At 43.6% G+C, this 22366-nt stretch overlaps 2 protein-coding genes across 5 annotated transcripts in view; one reads left to right on the top strand and one right to left on the bottom strand.

Annotated features, from left to right (window-relative positions):
* The window catches only part of LOC149469341 (uncharacterized), a 293469-nt gene that overhangs the window by 121957 nt on the left and 149146 nt on the right, over window positions 1–22366 (top strand). The window lies entirely within an intron of this gene.
* On the bottom strand, window positions 14222–21131 carry LOC149469344 (uncharacterized). 4 transcript variants are annotated; one of them, XM_089669349.1, is made up of 8 exons: window positions 21023–21131; window positions 20810–20925; window positions 20667–20720; window positions 20481–20573; window positions 20312–20383; window positions 16262–16399; window positions 15327–15401; window positions 14222–14399 (listed from the first exon to the last, which is right to left on the bottom strand). In XM_089669349.1, the coding sequence occupies exons 1-8, from the start codon at window positions 21123–21125 to the stop codon at window positions 14292–14294; spliced, it is 759 nt and encodes a 252-aa protein (XP_089525475.1). In that variant the 5' UTR covers window positions 21126–21131; the 3' UTR covers window positions 14222–14291. The 4 variants fall into 4 exon arrangements, with proteins under 4 accessions (XP_089525475.1, XP_089525476.1, XP_089525477.1 ...); XM_089669350.1 differs by lacking the exon at window positions 20667–20720; XM_089669351.1 differs by lacking the exon at window positions 20312–20383.

Here is a 22366-nt window from a genome sequence, read left to right on the forward strand (position 1 = left end):
ATCCCAACCACGGCAAGGAAGTAGTATGATCTCCGTGTGTGGCTGTCTTCAAATAGATGTTCTGGCAACATCTTTGCTTTCTGTCTAAGTGATCCCTAAAATGTGAATTAGAATGAGGCCTTGTCTGTTGAAACACCTTCAAAGCTGCACCTTATGTGAATGTCATACAATGGGGTAAGATAAGAGCCTGGAGCACTAATAGATTTGATAATGATGGTTTACACTCCACCCACTTTTGTGAAGGATTTGGCAAGCAAAGAGCTGACAGAGAGAGAGAAGAGCGAGCCAGTGAGATGAAGAAGAGGGAGCGAGAAAAACATACTGAAGAGTGATAAAGAGAGACATACAGAAGAGTGAGCGAGAGAGAAGAGCGAGCCAGTGAGACAAAGAAGAGTGAGCGAGAGAGAAAAGACTTGGTTGGTGAATCCACACATCAAACTTGTCACAAATACTGGTATGGATTTTTCCACCAAATGCAAAGCAGACCGCACGCCTTCAAAGATTTATTTCCTTTGTTAATTCTCCTGCTTCGTTCACACTATATGCAAATGAAAATTACTGTTTAAGTTGCCAATTTTACTGTGTTTTCTAGAGAATTACTAACTAGTTGTGTTTTCAATTGTGTGTAGCATTGCGATTTCTATTTGAGTCTAGATGTTAAATTGCTAATAAATGGCCAAAATCTTCAAATACCTTTGAACTCTCACTGCAACATTTGGCGTATGTTAATACACTCACATTCACATTCATTATATCCAATATCAGGTACCATGTCAATTCACAAATTGCACCTGAAATTGCACACCCTGGATGTGACTTGTCATGTGATTGGCATGGCCAGCAGCTTGCTCTTTGCATGGCAAATTGCACACAATGTTACTGGGGGCCAACACCACTGTCACATCTAATCCGATGCGGCAATTGCCCAACTTACAGTGAAGTTGCACGAGTTCACAATCCAATTGGATGTGAACAGAGCCTACAGTGGCCAATAGGGTGCGACTTGGTCTACGATTTGCAAGTCGCCTGTAATGCCAATTGCATGGCAATCGCAAACAATGTTACTGGGGGCTACCCGGTCACATTAAAGCAGATTTCTAAGTGGTGTTATTGACACCACAGTCACATCATGTGACTTGCATAGAAGTTGCATGATTTCAAAGTTAGGGTACATGGTGATTTCAAGTGCAATTTGCAAGACAATCGACACCGATCTCTCAGCAAATTGCATGAAAAGTAGTGTATTCATTACTCTATTATTACTTGCGGCTCCAACCAAGTTTGAACCACAACAATATGAACGCTCCAATAGTGTGCACATTGAGTGGGACTTGGCATGTGATTTGCACAACATGCAAGTTGTAAATCGTCTGCAAAGTCGCACCCTATTGTCTGCTATTAGAGTGACCACATGGGTGCATTTCAAACACTGATTTCTATAGTAGTACATGTACTACTTTAGTGGCAATTTGCATAGAGATCTGTGTCAGATGTCTTGAAAATTGCATTAAAATGGTCAACTTTACTGTAAGTCGCAGGATTTGTAAATCAGCTTTGCCCAGAGTGTAATGTTTGGTGATGTTTGATTTCTGGAGTGTTTTGCCAATTGATGGGAAATTCACCATACTAGTCAAATCGATTTGTCATTTTCAGTATTGCATACAAGATGTGGTCATGTGACTGTCTTACCTCATGCGAGAATCTGGAGGGAATTGTGACCATAGTAGCAATAACGGTTCCAATTGGGGTTCCCTTTCACATCCCTGCTCAATGTTCTGTTGTATGCTGCACACGTACATTTCACTGTATATATCTTTCTGATTTGTGGGGCCTGTATACCAAGGGTTAATGCAGGTGGGAAGGGGATTCATCAGGTGAAAACGCTTTCACTGACAGTGGTGGGTGTGGCCTTCATTGGGGGTGGGGCCTGTATACCAAGGGTTAATGCAGGTGGGAAGGGTATTCATCAGGTGCAAACACTTGCACTGACAGTGGTGGGTGTGGCCTTCATTGGGGGTGGGGCCTGTATACCAAGGGTTAATGCAGGTAGGAAGCGGATTCATCAGGTGCAAACACTTTCACTGACCAAACTAAGGTCAGTGGTGGGTGTGGCTTCATTGGGGGTGGGGCCTGTATACCAAGGGTTAATGCAGGTAGGAAGCGGATTCATCAGGTGAAAAACACTTTCACTGACAGTGGTGGGTGTGGCCTTCATTGAGGGTGGGGCCTGTATACCAAGGGTTAATGCAGGTAGGAAGAGGATTCATCAGGTGAAAACACTTTCACTGACCAAACTAAGGTCAGTGGTGGGTGTGGCTTCATTGGGGGTGGGGCCTTGTTTGGCACGCTCCAAATACAACCTAGCTTATATAAAGATGTGCAGTAGGGAGTGATTTGGCCTGTTACTAGGCCGGGTGGTTTGTGACTAAGTCCTTGCATGGTGTGGTTTGGGGGAGGAAGAGATTTTGTGCTGAATTGCCCCAGACACCACTCAGGCTGTGTTTGGGGGGGGGGAGATTTTGTGGTGAATTGCCCCAGACACCACTCAGGCTGTGTTTGGAAGTGGGCTGGAAATGTTGGCATATTTTTGGCCTTGTAAAGTGTTTGTGTGTTATTGCACAATGATTGTGTTTTTTCTCTTTGCATTGAAAGCCTCACACATGTCAATCGTTTTGTTTAAAATCTGCTCTTGTTTTAATTTTGTTTGCTTATTTAGACTCCAATGCATTTTTCTGACAAACCTGCTGACAAATGTATGTGTAGGGGATTTGTAGAGGTGGGAGGGGATTTGTAGAGGTGGGAGGGTTTTTTTTCACATGCTTTGTTTTCTTGATATTTTGATCTGAAGACTTTTTTTTTTGAATGGATCTTTATACTACGTGATTGTGTAAGTAAATCCTATGTGCATGAAAATGTTACTTGATTCATCTTCCCCTTTGTTTCCTGCTATAACCTGTGCACACACAGTTCATTAGAAGTATCTTTAGATTGTAAGCTCTTATGAGCAGGAGTGTTTTATTTTTGCCACATCAATCCTATTTTTGTGACTCACCAAGATATTGACTGTACCTACTTGTTCCTGCTGACCAAATAAATGACTATATTTGATCAATAAATGTTTGACCGATGTTTTTGTGTTTATTTTATGTTCAATATATGAACAACCTTAATAGTTACTTTGTATACTTATATAATCTGCTCAAATGTAGCTTGTAAGAGTGTGAATATGCAAGTGGATGCAAACTGGCTTTTTCAAAACCAAAAAAAAAAAAACCCACTTGCACCTCAATATTATGTACTAATGAATGTCACATTCACTGTGCAGCCAGCTACAGGTTTTCTACAATTCGATTTACAGTAATAAAATAGTCCACACTTTGTTGATTTTTGGCCTTTGGCAACAAATATTAGCCAAGGTTAAAAAAAACAAATCAATAAGAAACACACATTTGCGAAAGCTATCATAGCCGCACATAAAAATGCGCGATTGCAAACAAATAAGCACCAAACAGGTGTCCGCATGGCGCATGAACGGCTATCCTGGAAGTCCGTCATCACGTGCGCGCGCACCCGGAAGTGGTTGTGGGGAGTGTAAGTGGATGACAAGTGGTTGGAGGTTTTGTGTTGGTTGAAAATTTTGATAACTTTATTGGCATTTGGACATGGCGAGAGCACAGTTCTCAACTGAGGAGATGATCCTTATATGTACAGTAAGTGTGGCCATTGCAAATATGTTTATAACATGTGAGGGACAGGTAATTGCAATTTTGTGGGTGGGGCCTAGCAGAATCTCACTTGGTGCACATGCTACTTATCTGTACATTAGCTCCTGGGTATTGATGGGTCAATGATATTAACCACTTGCCTACTGGGTACTCCTACCCCCTTCCTGTCCTGGCCAATTTTCATCTTTCTGCACTGTTACCCTTTGAATGACAATTGTGCGGTCATGCCACATTGTACCCATCTTAAATTTATATCAGTTTTTTCAGACAAATAGAGCTTTCTTTGGGTGGTATTGACTTGCTGCTGTATTTTACTTTTTGCTCGATAAACCACAAAATAGCTCATAATGAATAAAAGTCTGTTTATATTATAACATTTGGTAAACTGGTAATTTAGCAACACTGATGTGTGTTGATGAGGCAGCACTGGTGGGTGGCACTGCTGGCCACAGGTGGGCGTAACTGTTGGGTGGCACTGGTGGGCACTGATCATCGGGGCCGACCCCTGCTCTGATAACTGCTGGTTCTCGGCAGTACTTTCCACACATTCTGATAGCGTGATGAAAGTGCAGCCAAGACCCGGCAAATGCATTTCCCGGTGATCAGCGTGTCATTGGACGTGGCTGATCACATGGTAAAAAGCCGCTGTGATTGGCCTTTACCACATCACGTGATCAGCTGTGTCCTTAGGACACAGCAATCACGGAGAGCGCGTTCTGCCAGGATGTCATATGACGCCCTCCCAGAGCTGCCTGGATGCAGTGTAGCGTTATTCGGCTATCTGCGGTCGCCCAATAGGTAACCAGCTAGGCCTTCATGGCTAATCTTTGAATATCTGGACATGTATACTGCGTATAATGCATTACATTCTACAATGTGTTGGTGTACATGGTATTACAGTGTGCAATGCGTTGCTGGATTCTGCATGACAGTGGACAGCGTATCACAGTGTGCAATGCGTAGCTCCATCCTGCATGACAGTGTACAGTGCATTACAGTCTACAATGTGTGGGTGTACACGGTATCACAGTGTGCAATGCGTTGCTCCATCCTGCATGACAGAGTACAGTGCATTACAGTCTACAATGTGTGGGTGTACACGGTATTACAGTGTGCAATGCGTAGCTCCATCCTGCATGACAGTGTACAGTGCATTACAGTCTACAATGTGTGGGTGTACACGGTATTACAGTGTATTACAGTGTGCAATGCGTTGTACACTGCAGTGTGCACTAAAGCATTTTACACTCATGCACTGTACACACTAAAGCATTTTACACTCATGCACTGTACACACTAACGCATTTGACATTTTTAGTGTGCAATGCGTTAGTGTGCAATGCCTTGGACAGTACAATACATGTGCATACCCTGAAAAAGGGTCCTGCACATTTTTGGCCCGGATGCGGTGCAATTTGAGGTGTGCAAAATGTTTGTCTCTAATTGCAACGCACACAAATTGCATGTGATTTGCCCAGGAGTGCAGTGTTAGACCACAATGCATGTATGTGAAGCCACAATAAAAGGATGTGGATTTTGTCTACTTTTACTTGACATGTTAACATTATGGAAGTGCGTTATTCTTCTGTTTAACATGCTATAGACATGCAACATGCATTTGGATGGAGTGTTTTTGTATGTGCATTTTGGAAGTATTCTAAACACACATTGACCCTAGGGCCACACCATATCTTATGCAGGCCATAGATGGGTCGAATATTGGCCGATTTTTCGTCCGGAAATAAAATCGGCCGATTTTCGGATCGTTAGTGGGCTATTTGTTCGGCCGTTTTTCGGTATTTTGGCAGATTTTTTTTTTCGGTAAAGTTGGAAAAAAAAACGGCCGAATTTGCCGATCGGCCGATTTTCGCGGCAATGATGGGCAAATTGGCCGATTTTTTACTGATAAAAAATCTGCACATGAGCAGTGACCTGCAAGAGGAAGACAAAAAGAAGAAAAAGAAGAAGAGGATGAAGAAGAGGATGATGATGAAGAAGAAGAAGAGGATGATGATGAAGAAGAGGATGAAGAAGAAGAAGAGGATGATGAAGAAGAAGAAGAGGATGATGATGATGAAGAAGAAGAGGATGATGATGATGAAGAAGAAGAAGAGGATGATGATGATGATGAAGAAGAAGATGAAGAAGAGGATGATGATGAAGAGGATGATGATGATGAAGAAGAGGATGATGATGATGATGAAGAAGAAGAGGATGATGATGATGATGAAGAAGAAGAGGATGATGAAGAAGAAGAAGAGGATGATGATGATGATGAAGAGGATGATGATGATGATGAAGAGGATGATGATGAAGAAGAAGAGGATGATGATGAAGAAGAAGAAGAAGAAGATGATGATGAAGAGGAGGATGATGATGAAGAAGAATAAGAGGATGATGATGAAGAAGAAGAAGAGGATGATGATGATCAAGATGATGAAGAAGAAGAGGATGAAGAAGAGGATGAAGATGATGAAGAAGAAGAGGATGAAGAAGAAGAGGATGATGATGAAAAAGAAGAAGAGGATGATAATGAAGAAGAAGAAGAAGGATGAAAAATGAGAGGAATTCCAGTATGGCAAAAAGTGTCCCTGCAGAGAGCTCCGCTATTTCTTTGACAGTTCCTTGACATTTACAGCGGTTGCAACATTGTATCTATTTGTTTCCGAATAAAAACATCTGTATCCTAAATGGATACAAATAGATACATTGTTGCAACCGCTGTAAATGTCAAGGAACTGTCAAAGAAATAGCAGAGCTCTCTGCAGGGACACTTTTTGCCGGCTGTAGACGGGATGAAAATCGGCCGATTTTTTTTTTACCATTGCTGGCAACGTCGGCCGCTTGAACAACCGATTTTTCATTTTTTAAAAGAAAAATCGGCCGTTTTTCTCCCCGTCTATGGTCTGCATAAGCATTAGTGTGCCTGGGGGAGGGGGGGACCTTTGGCCTTTCCAAACACAGTAGATGCTCCAAGAATGTTTCCTTGAACTCTTGAAATGGTTAATAAGGAAAGACACTCTAGATAGCCTGCACTGAGAATTGACTGTCATGATGACGTGTCAATGATTATTTGCTCTCATTTTTCAGGAGTGGTACTGCTTGCGGTTGAAGCTGGTAGAAATCCACCTTCACGTCCTCCACTCACCTTCACTTGTGGCCAGTGGATATTTTGTGGCTGCAGGCAAGAACTGGCATCGAGGACCTGCATAATGACCCTGGCATGCCAGAGGTGGTTTGGAAGCAGCACAGCAATTTGACCATCCCTTTCCTCTATGTTGGTTTTAGGGTGCAGAATTGCTTCTCGTTCGTGAACGGACTGTCGCCGGATATCAGAGTCCCCATATTTTCAAGATATGTTTTAGCCATGTTGGCTTATTTTTATGTTATTTTCCAAGTGTGTCGCACCTAACCGCACAGTAGTGTGGTGCCATGCGTATTTGTGGCTGTGAATGGGGCTGTTTTTAATAGACGTGTGTAGGTGCAACAACGTTTTCATCATGGTACCTGCGCACATCTACATAGGGCATTGCATTTCTTTGCTGTGCTGGAAAATGTGTGTTCTTGCATGCGTTTCTGCACCACCAATGGTGTGAACAAGTCCTAAGGGCTGGTTCACACTATAGAAACAGTCTAGATGTGTTCCTGATGGGGTTTTTTCATGCCCTTTTGGCATGCATGTTTAGTGTGTTCCAGTACATTTTGGATGCGTTTTGGACACGTTGACATTGCATTTTTATATCCCTTCCACTTATTTTTTTCTATTTTCTTTGTATTCAATGTAGTTAGGGACATGTGCGTTTTAGTACATTCAAGGACGTTTCAATGTGTTCCAGTACAGTTCTGTGCAGAAACAATGCAGCGTGGTCAACTTTGTTTACAGCACCTGCAATGCACTGAAAATGCAAGCGCTGATGTGAACTATGACATTGACAACCATATAACCTTCTTTCTGTGCGTTTGTGATGCCGAAAAAGCAACTGAAACACATGTAGTGTGAACTGGCCCTAAAGTTTATTAGAGGTCAGGGAACAGGACTGACCAGGAATTGTGAATTCAATCAGACTAGTGGTGAGATACAATCAGCAATTGTATAATAATGTGAGATCTGAGCTGTAGCTGATAGAAAATGAGACACATTCACTTGATCAGTAAATAGATAGTTAAAGAGTGGGGCGGTGATCCATAGATTTGCATATGGGACAGGTGATGGCGGGGTGGGGGAGGGGGTCAAGTTGTATAAGGAGACAGATTTAAAAGAGAAAAATGTTACAATGAAATATACACGGCATGAAAATGGCACATTTCCTAATTGGCAGAAGAACAATACATAGGTAACATTCATCCACTTTCTAGTCATTAGGCAAAATCATAATTGTTTGATCAATATTCCTGGCACTGACACAACCCAGAAAATTGATCTCCATTTTTTAGGATGTAGCCATGACCGGGATTAGAACCCATGACCCAAGTGCTGTAAGTTCTGAGCTCTAACCACTAAACCACTGTGGGAGACACAAATTGAGTTATAATGTAGAATAGTTACATTGTTAGAAAATGATAGAGCGAGCGCTGGTCACATGATATAGACTAGTAAAATGGTATTACACAAGATAAATATAACCACGAACAGTAGTGCATGAACTCGTGAAAGGTCATCCACCCCTCTGACAGTGTACTACACTATTGAGCACCTTTCTGGCTCCTGTGGCTGAGCTAATTCCTCCCCAGGACCATTTGGGCACCCACCCTGATGGATGGATGGATGGAGCTGGATGACTAACCCATAACTGCCAGCATACCGCTGCACCCCTAGATGTGTGATGTGTATAACCCATACACATTAATACTTTTGTTCTGGTGAGTGTAGACCAGTCCCAAGGGTGGTTTACCTTTCACGAGTTCATGCACTACTGTCCGTCACGGAGAGACCACACGTGCCATTCATAGGCACTCTCTGAGTTGGTACTCTCACACCAAGGACATTCCATTATTCAGGAATGATTCTATGAACTTATTTTAGCACCATTTACAATATTACATCATTGTTGCAATTCTTTGCACTTTTTGGTTTTTACATGCGTTCATTATTGATCACATGCATTTATAGCGCTGCACTTGTCTTTACCATAGAATAGTTACGTGATTAAAGAGAATGAAGATATATAATTATATTGGGAAATTAGAAGTATATAAATTATTTGAGATATAAGTGTGTAAATGTTTAACATTTGAGTACAGAATGTATGACATTCATTAGTAAATGCATTAGTTTCCTGATCATTTTGGAGACACAGCAAGAAAATAAATAGAAGAAAATAGAAAATTCTAATACAGGTGTACAGGTGTATTTATAACATTCTAAGAATTCTTTTGCCATCATGAAAACGCCAATGTAAATAAAGCCCGCGCTTGTGCGCCATCTAGCGAACATATCCGGTATTGCACCTAAAAATGTGCCAGTGATAGCAAAGTAGTCAATAGACGCTCGTCAATGAGCTTGCTAGACGCTGGTCAGACGACTGATTGATTGACCGGAGTCTGCCTGAATGGTCAGTCTCTGCTATTACACTCACATCTTAGTGAATCAGGGCCACTGCGTCTGTGGTGTCATCTGCATTGTACTGACACCCTGCGTCTGTGGTGTCATCAGCATTGTACCGACACCCTGCATCTGTGGTGTCATCTGCATTGTACTGACACCCTGCGTCTGTGGTGTCATCTGCATTGTACCGACACACTGCGTCTGTGGTGTCATCAGCATTGTACCGATACCCTGCGTCTGTGGTGTCATCAGCATTGTACTGACACCCTGGCCTTGATTCACTAAGATGTGAGTGTATTAGCAGAGTCTGACCATTCAGGCAGACTCCGGTCAATCAATCAGTCGTCTGACCAGCGTCTAGCAAGCTCATTAACGAGCGTCTACTGACTACTTTGCCATTAGTGAATGTGGTATCCCGTCTAGGTGCAATACCGGATATATTCGCTAGATGGCGCACAAGCGCGGGCTTTATTAACATTGGCGTTTTTCTGATAGAAAATTCTAATACAGCTGTACTATTACATTCTGAAAATTCTCTTTTGCTATTTTTTTTTTTGGCTGTTTCTCCAAAATGATCAGGAAAGTATTGCATTTACTAATGAATGTCATACATTTTATTTTCAAATTTTTCACACTTATATCTCAAATAATTTATATACTTCTAATTTCCCAAAATAGTTATATATCTTCATTCTCTTTAATCACGTAACTATTCTGTGTTAAAGACAAGTGCAGCGCTATAAATGCATGTGATCAATAATGAACGCATGTAAAAACCAAAAAGTGCAAAGAATTGCAATAATGATGTAAACTGGTAAATGGTGCTAAAATAAGTTCATATAATCATTCCTGAATAATGGAATGTCCTTGGTGTGAGAGTACCAACTCAGAGAGTGCCTATGAATGGCACGTGTGGTCTCTCCGTGACGGACAGTAGTGCATGAACTCGTAAAAGGTAAACCACCCTTGGGACTGGTCTACACTCACCAGAACAAAAGTATTAATGTGCATGGGTTATACACATCACACATCTGGGGGTGCAGCGGTATGCTGGCAGCTATGGGTTAGCCATCCAGCTCCATCCATCCATCCATCCATCCATCCATCAGGGTGGGTGCCCAAATGGTCCTGGGGAGGAATTAGCTCAGCCACAGGAGCCAGAAAGGTGCTCAATAGTGTAGTACACTGTCACAGGGGTGGATGACCTTTCATGAGTTCATGCACTACTGTTCGTGGTTATATTTATCTTGTGTAATACCATTTTACTAGTCTATATCATTTGACCAGCGCTCGCTCTATCATTTTCTAACAATGTAACTATTCTACATTGTATCTCAATTTGTGTCTCCCACAGTGGTTTAGTGGTTAGAGCTCAGAACTTACAGCACTTGGGTCATGGGTTCTAATCCTAGTCATGGCTGCATCCTAAAAAATGGAGATCAATTTTCTGGGTTGTGTCAGTGCCAGGAATATTGATCAATCAATTATGATTTTACCTAATGACTAGAAAGTGGATGAATGTTACCTATGTATTGTTCTTCTGCCAGTTAGGAAATGTGCAAGTTTCATGCCGTGTATATTTCATTGTAACATTTTTCTCTTTTAAATCTGTCTCCTTATACAACTTGACGCCCTCCCCCACCCCGTCATCACCTGTCCCATATGCAAATCTATGGATCACCGCCCCACTCTTTAACTATCTATTTACTGATCAAGTGAATGAGTCTCATTTTCTATCAGCTACAGCTCAGATCTCACATTATTATACAATTGCTGATTGTATCTCACCACTAGTCTGATTGAATTCACAATTCCTGGTCAGTCCTGTTCCCTGACCTCTAATAACCTTTAGGGCCAGTTCACACTACATGTGTTTCAGTTGCTTTTTCGGCATCACAAACGCACAGAAAGAAGGTTATGTGGTTGTCAATGTCATAGTTCACATCAGCACTTGCATTTTCAGTGCATTGCAGGTGCTGTAAACAAAGTTGACCACGCTGCATTGTTTCTGCACAGAACTGTACTGGAACACATTGAAACGTCCTTGAATGTACTAAAACGCACATGTCCCTAACTACATTGAATACAAAGAAAATAGAAAAAAATAAGTGGAAGGGATAAAAAAATGCAATGTCAACGTGTCCAAAACGCATCCAAAATGTACTGGAACACACTAAACATGCATGCCAAAAGGGCATGAAAAAAACCCATCAGGAACACATCTAGACTGTTTCTATAGTGTGAACTGGCCCTTAGGACTTGTTCACACCATTGGTGGTGCAGAAACGCATGCAAGAACACACATTTTCCAGCACAGCAAAGAAATGCAATGCCCTATGTAGATGTGCGCAGGTACCATGATGAAAACATTGTTGCACCTACACATTATTAAAAACAGCCCCATTCCCAGCCACAAATACGCATGGCACCACACTACTGTGCGGTTAGGTGCGACACACTTGGAAAATAACATAAAAATAAGCCAACATGGCTAAAACATATCTTGAAAATATGGGGACTCTGATATCCGGCGACAGTCCGTTCACGAACGAGAAGCAATTCTGCACCCCTAAAACCAACATAGAGGAAAGGGATGGTCAAATTGCTGTGCTGCTTCCAAACCACCTCTGGCATGCCAGGGTCATTATGCAGGTCCTCGATGCCAGTTCTTGCCTGCGGCCACAAAATATCCACTGGCCACAAGTGAAGGTGAGTGGAGGACGTGAAGGTGGATTTCTACCAGCTTCAACCGCAAGCAGTACCACTCCTGAAAAATGAGAGCAAATAATCATTGACACGTCATCATGACAGTCAATTCTCAGTGCAGGCTATCTAGAGTGTCTTTCCTTTTTAACCATTTCAAGAGTTCAAGGAAACATTCTTGGAGCATCTACTGTGTTTGGAAAGGCCCAAGGTCCCCCCCTCCCCCAGGCACACTAATGCTTCCTTGAAGTGGATCCCCATCCTGATTTCATGATGGGCTTGAAAAGCTTGACTCTCTGGTCTACGTGGCTCATGAAGGAGTGTTCTTGGGATCACACCAAAACAAGGTGCTTGTTCGGGGAGCAATGGACAGGAGAGAGGGGCCAAGGAATGCTGGCATAGGAGCAGCTAAATGAATGATTTTGGCTGCTCTGTGGCAAGCGGCTGTTCAGAGCAGATAAAGCAGTCCTTAGACGGGTCGAAAATTGGCTGATCTTCAAAATAAAAAACCCAAAAAGAAAAATTGATTGTTCGACGGGCCGACATCATCTTGAAATCTATTTTCAGCTCTTTGTTACCTGGATGCCACAGATGACAGAAAATACGTCAACGCGTTTCGCCCCACCCACAGGGCGTTCTCAAGACGCTCCTTTCCTCTGCCAAGCCGTTTATAAAGCAGTGGGAGATCCCTCCCCCTCATCACCCTGGAAACAAAACACCGCCCACCACTCTATCACCGTTATCCCTCTGTATACACATCGTGAGGTCCCCTCACAAGCTGAAACACATACATTAAAACATACTCCTATCCATAACCTCATATTTTCTACCCCTTAAACATAAGGGTGAGGACAGGAAATTAAAATAACATTAAGTTCAAATGAATTAAAAAAATATTATTTTATTTTATATAAAATTAAGAAATACAAAAAAAAAAATTTAAATTTTAAATAATAAAAATAAATAAAAATTTGTATTTTAATTTATTTTTATTTATTTTTATTTTTATTATTTAAAATTTAAAAAAAATTTTTTTTGTATTTCTTAATTTTATATAAAATAAAATAATATTTTTTAATTCATTTGAATTTAATGTTATTTTAATTTCCTGTCCTCACCCTTATGTTTAAGGGGTAGAAAATATGAGGTTATGGATAGGAGTATGTTTTAATGTATGTGATCTCCCACTGCTTTATAAACGGCTTGGCAGAGGAAAGGAGCATCTTGAGAACGCCCTGTGGGTGGGGCAAAATGCGTTGACGTATTTCCGGCTGGCCTCCCGGCGTCTGACATCATTTCCGGTGAGTGGAACGCACGCCGAGCGGTGCTTTCCAAGGGGCCATCTTTGCCTAGTGAATGAGGCTGCATCTGAGGTCTGTTATCCTGCTGTATACCTGGCTGTGGGGTCTCTATACAGAAATTGGAAAATCGTTTTTTTATGAAAGAAAGATCGGTTTGCTTCAATAAAATGCTGGTTAATATCTACTAAAATGTGAGTGGTCTGGTTAAAATTCTTCTGAGATTGGAATTTATAACGGTATCACGCCATGGTCTTTTTTTTCTTCTTCCTGATTTTTGGTGGATTCGGTGAGAGGAGTAACCGGAGGAGGTTTCTATGTCTTAGAGGAGGCAATATTTGGAGGTTATAAAAAAGGGGGTCCAGGAGCCCTTAATATCCCTGAAAGGCGTTTTACTCACCAAATATCTGGTGAGTGCGGTTCATGTTGGTTTTGCACTGGTGGATGGTGGAGGTATTATTGGCACAGAAGAATCCAATGAAAATACAGTTTTTTCACGGGACTGTTTTTTGAATTTGTCACTGATTTTTTTCAGAATTTTTTTAAATCACTTTAATTATTATTATTTTTTATGTGTCACAATGTATTTTGATTAATATTATTTATGGGCTGGGTTATTTATTTATATTGCTTTGTGGATTTTGCGCTGGTTTAAGTAGAAATACGTTTTTTGGTTTTGCACCTGTGTACAGCAGCATCTCACGGGGAATAGTGTGTGGGGGGCAAGGGAGTCCTGGGCGCTGAGGTTTTTTTCTTTCAATCCTAAAGCTGGACTTGCCATAAAAGACTTCGTTTGGACATTACCAAAAATTCCAGGTAAGCAAGATTGTCCAGTGCAGCTGGAGCTAGCAGAGTCCTGCAATGCTTTAGGGACATGCAGATCAGCTCCAACTGCAATGAAGAAGATTGCCGACCTGCAAAGGCTGAAGAAGACACAACACAGGGCACTGTCAAATATAAATAACATTTATTTTTATTTACAAATATAAAAAAATTAAAATTGTTGTCTGAAGTAGGCAACTACATTGGGCTGGTTTTCAGCTGGCCCCACCTCCAAAGCCTGCTCCAGCGTCCCAATGCGTTCACATACCCAGCCCATGAGGCCACAAATGGCTGGGTGGTTGAACACTGTAGAAAAAGTCAGAAAAAATGTATTAGCTGCAATAAAAAAAGGAGACACTTGCTTCCAAAACAAACAACAACAGCATGCAATACTTGTCTAGCTTTGTCCATTATCCTGAAAGCACTCTATGCTGTCAACTCATAACTGGAACACAAAGATTACATTTCTTGCCTGGGAGGATTTCATGGCCCAGGGAGTGAGCTTGGAATCCTTAGGCCTAGATTAAAGTGTTTGCTCACTGACTACAAATATATCTGTGGGCAACAGTGAAAAGGGCAATCTCATCAGTAAAGACAACAGATGACTTTGGCACACCTATCTCCTCCACAGAGTTCCCAAAGACATCTATCCTAGATTTCTATTAGCTGCAGGGAGGGGATCCCTACACACATTATACACAGCCAGAGCACAGAGCTGAGCAAACTGTGTGAGCCTATTGGAGGCTAGTGGCCCAACTCCCTCCACACAGGTCCAGAGATTCCTATAGAGCTGGCAGTGTGATTAACCAGGTGTGTCCTTGAAGGGAGGCGGTCCATCTCCCAGGAAGCTGGATGTGTCAGCTGCATCTATTAGAGTGATTCTTTAAGATGGCGGAGAGACCAGAGTGGAACAAACACTTGTTACTTGGGAAGCAGGTTTTTGCTCACTGGAGTGTCAGGTTAGTGCTTGACTATTGTGTCATATTCTTTGTTTATTGTCCTTTCTTAATTAGAAAAACACTTTAATGTATTCCTATGTAGACCAACTCAGCTGTCAGGTTTAAGTGTGAAGATTAAGCCCCTATCTGCCTGATGTGTTGTTTAGTGTGAATGTTTTATTTCTTTGGGGGGGCATCCTAAACACAGGATGAGGCCAAACAATTTAGCCAAGGGGGAGCTTAAGCCTTCTACATACGTTACATGTGCATATGTGTAAACAGTTTAGAAACTGACCTTCTGGGATGTTGGCCTCAGCATCCAGAGGGGGCTGGAGCTCCCCCATAGCAGGTGGGGCATTGGGAAGTACAACTACATGAAGAGTAACAAAAAAAAGACACCGTAAAGATGCGAGTCCTGACATTTGACAAACACATGGATGTTAAACAGTCACATAGTACAGGCCCCGGTAGTAAGTCCTAGCCCTAACCAACATAGCAAAGTCCTCTTTCGGTTTGGGTTACTAAACTAGATGACCAGAAGAGCTTAAGGACAAATTCATTTGGCCACTTGTTGGCACCCACACTCCAGCAAGCTGCTCATATCCTACAATGCTGACATAGTCTCTGGCTGTCCATTGACGATGTTTCAGATCACCTTAGGATGTAACCCAAATGTTACAGCTGACAGCCATGATAAGGAACAGTCTTCCTTGCCAGTGGTGTGGTGCCAGCATTCCAATGTTGGAGAGGCTTGCTCTTGACAAGAGGAATTGGCTCACACACATCAGCTTAGCTACGCTTACACTACAGTAATAGTGGAAACACTCATTGGTCATCCCTTGCAGCCATTCCCACTTTCCTTTCTGGGGTCTACAATAGAGTGACTTCAATCATCCCAAAGCAAAGGTCACAGGTCGGCAGCAGATCTGAAGCTTCCCAGGAAGATGTCACAAGGTCTAAGTCTTTGACAGTCTAGCTGTAAAAGGGTTCAGTCCATACAATATTCTCCTCCCCTATGCCAAAACACAAATGCCCCCTCGAGTGTTAACACATGCACACTGCAAGGTGGCATTTGTAGCTTGGAGCAGATTGGGAAGCACAAACAAAAATAAGTCTGGTGCCAGGCTTACCACCCTTTACCCAACACACCTCATGTGACACCCCCACACATAGACACTGTCCAAAAGCAAATATTGTAAAGTTGATCACATTCACACAAATGGGACATACCTGGGTCCTGGGGCTCAGGGGAACTGGAGGAGAGTTGACCCTCCTCCAAAGACTCCACCTCTTCCTCCTCCTCCTCCTCCATCTATTCTCTCCTGGGGGCTCTGGAGTGCAGCCACTCCCTTTCTGAGTGCCAGTTAACTTGAAAAAAACACAAGCAAAAGAGCTCCACATGTCAGTATAATTTGAGGCTTTGTAAACTTAAGAGTTTACTACAAACACACACACTGTTGAAACCAAGCCTTACATTCTCTCAGACTTGAAGTACAAGGTGCAGACTAACTCCAGATAAGTTTGGATAGTGTATGACCCTAGGGAGCCATGGAAGTCCAAGAAAGTCGAACGTGAAATTCTGGCTCATGAACGTCCAAATAGAAGAGAGTGCACTCATGAAAATGAACAAAGTCCAATCTTTATGTCGGATATTGTAAGGGGTTGTGGTGTTAACAGCCACTGTGCCCTTAGCTGCAACCTTTTCAAAGGTTGACACAAGGGAAAGGCCTTAACCATTGGATATTCAAAGACACACAACTCAGAACACTTCCCAAACACTAATAGCCGAGAAGCTCCTCAGAGATAGGCTCTCCCACCCCTCTGCCAGTGTATTTTGGGGGCACATATCTTGTGTTGGATGGTCATTGGAAATTTAGTCAAAAGGCCAAAGTTTCTTGCCTTCATGCATTCACAGCATGAAAACCCCACTGCTTGGCATCCTCCTCAGGCCCCCAAAATACTGACCTGCTGCCAATTATCATCCCATGCTGTGCTACAGAGCAGAACTTGGTCTCCGAAAGGTATGGATGTGTACAGGCCTACACATATTGAGCTAATAACTGCCTGGCCACTACACTAGGATCCACATTGGAAGCTGTATTCTCAAAACTGCTTGAGCATGTGTTGTAAGGAAGCAAGCAATATTACTTAAAGTATTACTAAACCCACAACAGTCCAAACAGTGTAAATATGCAGTAAAGCATCCTTGTTATACTCGCTGTGTAACCTAAGGGGTTAATACTCTGTCTTGTGTAAGAAGGCTGTTTGATCCTGTCTTCTCTGCCCCTCGTCTTGTTGAAATGACCAACTGATACAGACTGAATCCGTAATCACATGCACATGCTCAGTTTGCTGTGCATTGCTATACTTTTTGGGTGTTGGTTTGGGGAGGGTGCATGTGATCAGCACAGGGCCAATCAGCACTGTTCACATAGAGGGCCAGAAGATTCACATCCTCCTAGAGCAGAAAGAAAAATACTCAAAGTTTAAACCGAGCTCTGCTGTCACAAGACTGCTCTAACTGCTGATGATAAAAGGCATTTAGCTGTTTTTATGCCCTTAAATACTTGCATTGCCATGTTCTGTTTACTGCGGGAGACCAGACAGAGTGAATTCTGGGTCCAAGGAGAGCGGATATAGGTAATGCAGGTCTGCGTAGACCATATAGAGTGAATTCTGGGTCCAGGGAGAGCGGATATAGTTAATGCAGGGTCTGCGACGACCAGATAGAGTGAATTCTGGGTCCAGGGAGAGCGGATATAGTTAATGCAGGGTCTGCGACGACCAGATAGAGTGAATTCTGGGTCTAGGGAGAGCGGATATAGTTAATGCAGGGTCTGCGTAGACCAGACAGAGTGAATTCTGGGTCCAAGGAGAGCGGATATAGGTAATGCAGGGTCTGCGTAGACCATATAGAGTGAATTCTGGGTCCAGGGAGAGCGGATATAGTTAATGCAGGGTCTGCGACGACCAGATAGAGTGAATTCTGGGTCCAGGGAGAGCGGATATAGTTAATGCAGGGTCTGCGTAGACCAGATAGAGTGAATTCTGGGTCCAGGGAGAGCGGATATAGTTAATGCAGGGTCTGCGTAGACCAGACAGAGTGAATTCCGGGTCCAGGGAGAGCGGATATAGTTAATGCAGGGTCTGCGTAGACCAGACAGAGTGAATTCCGGGTCCAGGGAGAGCGGATATAGTTAATGCAGGGTCTGCGAAGACCAGACAGAGTGAATTCTGGGTCCAGGGAGAGCGGAAATAGTTAATGCAGGGTCTGCGTAGACCAGACAGAGTGAATTCCGGGTCCAGGGAGAGCGGATATAGTTAATGCAGGGTCTGCGACGACCAGATAGAGTGAATTCTGGGTCCAGGGAGAGCGGATACAGTTAATGCAGGGTCTGCGTAGACCAGACAGAGTGAATTCTGGGTACAGGGAGAGCGGATATAGTTAATGCAGGGTCTGCGTAGACCAGACAGAGTGAATTCTGGGTACAGGGAGAGCGGATATAGTTAATGCAGGGTCTGCGTAGACCAGACAGAGTGAATTCTGGGTACAGGGAGAGCGGATATAGTTAATGCAGGGTCTGCGTAGACCAGATAGAGTGAATTCTGGGTCCAGGGAGAGCTTATATAGTTAATGCAGGGTCTGCGTAGACCAGATAGAGTGAATTCTGGGTCCAGGGAGAGCGGATATAGTCAATGCAGGGTCTGCGTAGACCAGACAGAGTGAATGCGGGCTTCGGGGTTTAGTTACACTCTAAGCCTGACATACATAGATTAAAAGGGAAGTCCAGCCCAAGATTTTTGGACTGTACCTCTCCTGTGGATTACAGAAGTGTAGTTCATTTGGAACTCCTGCGACACATTTTCAGGGGACAGCTGCATTCTATTCACTGAAGTCACACAGCATGGCCAGACTGGATCAAGATCCCGACTTTCAAGTCATGATATACTGCAGACTCTGGAGCAGCAACTGGATCAGCCTAGCCACGAATAACAAAGAGTTTTAGCCTGCCAGTGCCTCCCCCTCCACAGCACAGTAAGTGCTGGGGGGTTGAGCTGACAGAAAACGTGATTGCAGATGTCACAGCATGCCTGATCTCCCAGAAACCCCCAACCCCTCCTGGTGCCTGTGTCCCCTCACCCACCCCTTCTCATCCTGTAGCAGCCTTTGAAGTTGGGCTGCACAGGATGAGAAGTGTCACTTCTCCCCCCTGCTGCTTGTCACTTCCTCCCATCCTGCAAAGCCCCATGGGAGGAAGGTGACCCCCTGCGGCCATACAGCCAGGAGAGGGATAGCCTCCCACCAGGGGGTTCCGGAGCAGGGCCGCCATCCTGTCACTGTGCGCCCCCCCGGCGGCGCTAGCATGGGTGCAAGGCTTCCCGCACCTGCACCCGCCGGAGATAAAGAGAGCAAGGCCCGTGTCAAGAGGGCGTGCCTCGTTGCCCGGGCAACGCAGCACTGGGCTGGACGTTGCCAGGGCAACAGGGAGCCGACACAGGATTCTCCCAGGTGTTTTGTCTGCTGCAAAGCTGCTGGGAGGTCTGCACTGAGGTGAGACCCCCGCAGCCACTCTGCATAATACTCTGGGGATACCAGGATTATTAGCCGCTGAACACTCTGCTAATACTCGGGGCTCAGGAGGAGTACCCGCTGCTACACTGCCTAATACTGTGAGGCCAGGATTGCAAGTGTTGCAGTGTGCTGTAGAAGTGGACCCTCTGCTGTGTGCTGATAAGTGTCGCCCCCTGTTGTAGGCCGCTGTGAGCCAGAAAAACCCCTGCCGGAACTGTGAGTGTTTGTGCCCCTGTTTTCCTCCCCTGTATGGAAGGGCTGTGAACTCTCCCTCCTTTCCCTTCCCTGCCTGGATTACAATTTAACAGAGACTCTAAGTTTGCCCTTCTTGGGGCCAAATTACAATTTTTTGGGGAGCCATCCCTGCTCTTCCCTTGCCCTGAGAACTTGGACGCTACCTTCATACCCAAATTGAGTGACTGTCCTAATTCAAGAAAGCTTTGTGTGTTTATCATCTGCTCTGTGTGTTTGGTCCTGCCTACGCTCCATCACAGCAGAGTTACCACCCTTACAACCTAGGGGGGACAGATGAAGTATTGGACCAATGCTTCAACCACCTAGGTAAGTTGCAGTAGTGGAAACAAAAACAAGGCCGACTTAGATAAGAAACTACAGTCCGGCCAATATTAAGCAGTCAAATTAGCTTACAGCTATGGTCAGCATGATTGTACAGAAGGTAAATCACCAAACACATTGAAGGTACTTACAGTGGACCTGAGGGGGATACCACTCCTCCCTCTGCTCTTCCTCCAGCTCACCCTCTTCCAATATGGCTGGAGCTACACAAACAACAAGAAAGAACAAAACCAACACATTGCAAACATCAAATTGACATAATGCACACAGAGAACAGGCAAGCACATCCAAGGCACTTACAGTGAGCTGGAGGTGAAGGGGCCTCCTGGTGCAGTCCAAATTCTGGAGGTGGCTGGTGGGCCTCCTCTTCCTCCAGAGAAAACCTTGCTTGAACTACACAAACAAGAAGGACAATAATAACCCCTTTGAGAGAGCCAAGGACAACAAGGAACACAGAGAACAGACAAGCACATTCAATGAACTCACAGTGTGCCTCAGAAGAGGTATCCTCCTCCTCTTCATCTTCCAACATGGCTGGTGCTACATAAACAACAAGATAGAACAGAACACATTGCAGACATCAAAGTTACATAATGCACAGAGAGAATAGGCAAGCACACCCAAGACACAGTGAGCTGGAGGTGAGGGAGTCTCCGGCAGAACAGGCGACCGTGGAGACGGGGTGGTGGTGCCGCCGCTGCTGCCGCTTCCTCCTCCTCCTCCACTGGAGGCAACCTTGCTGGTACTACACAAACAAGAAAGAACAACAACAACAACTCCTTTGAGAGAGCCAAGGACAACAAGGAACACAGAGAACAGACAAGCACATTCAATGCACTTACAGTGAGCCTGAGAGGATGTGCCCTCCTCCTCCTCATCCCCCTCTTCCAACATAGCTGGTGTTACATAAACAACAAGATAGAACACAACAAACACATTGCACATATCAAAGTTACATAATGCACACAGAGCACAGCCAATCACATTCAAGGCACTTACGGTGGCCCTCCTCTTCACTCTCTTGTTCTACAAAAAGAATAACACAGAATTGGAACATTACTAACCTAAAAACATGGTAGAAGATTTCTCATAAACATGTGTGCCAAAGCTAGGGCCACAGGGCTGAATGACAACTGTCCATTTCCTGGTGTCAGGCCACACATACAGGCACAATTGCGTTTGTGTCCCTAATTTGTTATGTTTTGACTTTGGATGTACATCCACTGGGGCAGACTGTATCCTTTTCCACAACTTTGTCCACTGCACTACAGCAGATAGCAAGTCATGGTAGGAGGATGATTTGTTAAGCTTGTTGATCATGTATTTGCTATGCAATGACATGATCACAATGTCAATTTAGATATTAGGAACTCTTGGAAGTCCTAATGGGATTGGACCACACTTATCACATGGTATTTGGACCAATCACAGCACCCTGGTCAATATGATTGGCTGCAGACTATATATACCAGATCACCAAAAAGGCCACATGGCAGTAATGTAAGCAAGTCAAGACAATGTTAAACATTTCCGTTACAATGATTCCCAATGTAAGGACATGGCAAGATTGTCAGGATTACTAACCCAAAATCCCCCCAGATGTGCCCTCTCTATAATACTGTATTCATGTGTTAATGTTTTAATAACGTACTATGCATTGTAGAATATTTCTCATGTTCTGTCATCTTATGGGGCCTCACCAAATGAGATAGGCTGTACATCATGGAGTTGCATTTTAGTCCAAAATATTCCATAATTTGGATACTCTGCAACTTTCAAACAGCATACATAACATACACATATCGTAATTTAATGGGTCCAAAAAAGTACAATTCTGTCAAGTGTAAAAACAAAATGTTATGATTGCGATTTTGATAGGATATGTTTGTGAACATCTAAGCCAGAATGTTTTTAGGCAAAAATCTTGCATCACAAACAAACAGCCATTGGGGATCAAATGACACCAAACACAGCTCTATTAGTGATTAACAAATGGTTCTTGGCACGGTCCCCCCCCCTCCAGCCTGCTGTCCCTTCCTCCCCCCTCGCTCTCCTTTTATCATCCCCCCTCCCTTCCCCCTTGCAGATTCCTATGGTCCTGCACAAGCCTACATCAAAGGCTGTTCAGGATGGGAGGAAACACCCCCTGTGGTGCGGGTAGCACCTCTCCTCAGAAAAGTTGCCAA

This window comes from Staurois parvus, unplaced genomic scaffold (genome assembly GCF_062004578.1).
Source record: "Staurois parvus isolate SC_StPar_1 unplaced genomic scaffold, SC_StPar_1.0 ptg000073l, whole genome shotgun sequence".
NCBI classification, from domain to species: Eukaryota; Metazoa; Chordata; class Amphibia; order Anura; family Ranidae; genus Staurois; species Staurois parvus.

Coding starts and splice junctions, on each gene's coding strand:
- LOC149469344 (XM_089669349.1), bottom strand. CDS start 21,125: ATGTGCAATGTGTTTGTTGTGTTCTATCTTGTTGTTTATGTAACACCA. Junction 20,574..20,666: donor TACCTCTTCTGAGGCACACT/GTGAGTTCATTG, acceptor TTGTTTGTGTAG/TTCAAGCAAGGTTTTCTCTG. Junction 14,400..15,326: donor TGAGGCCAACATCCCAGAAG/GTCAGTTTCTAA, acceptor CTTTTTCTACAG/TGTTCAACCACCCAGCCATT.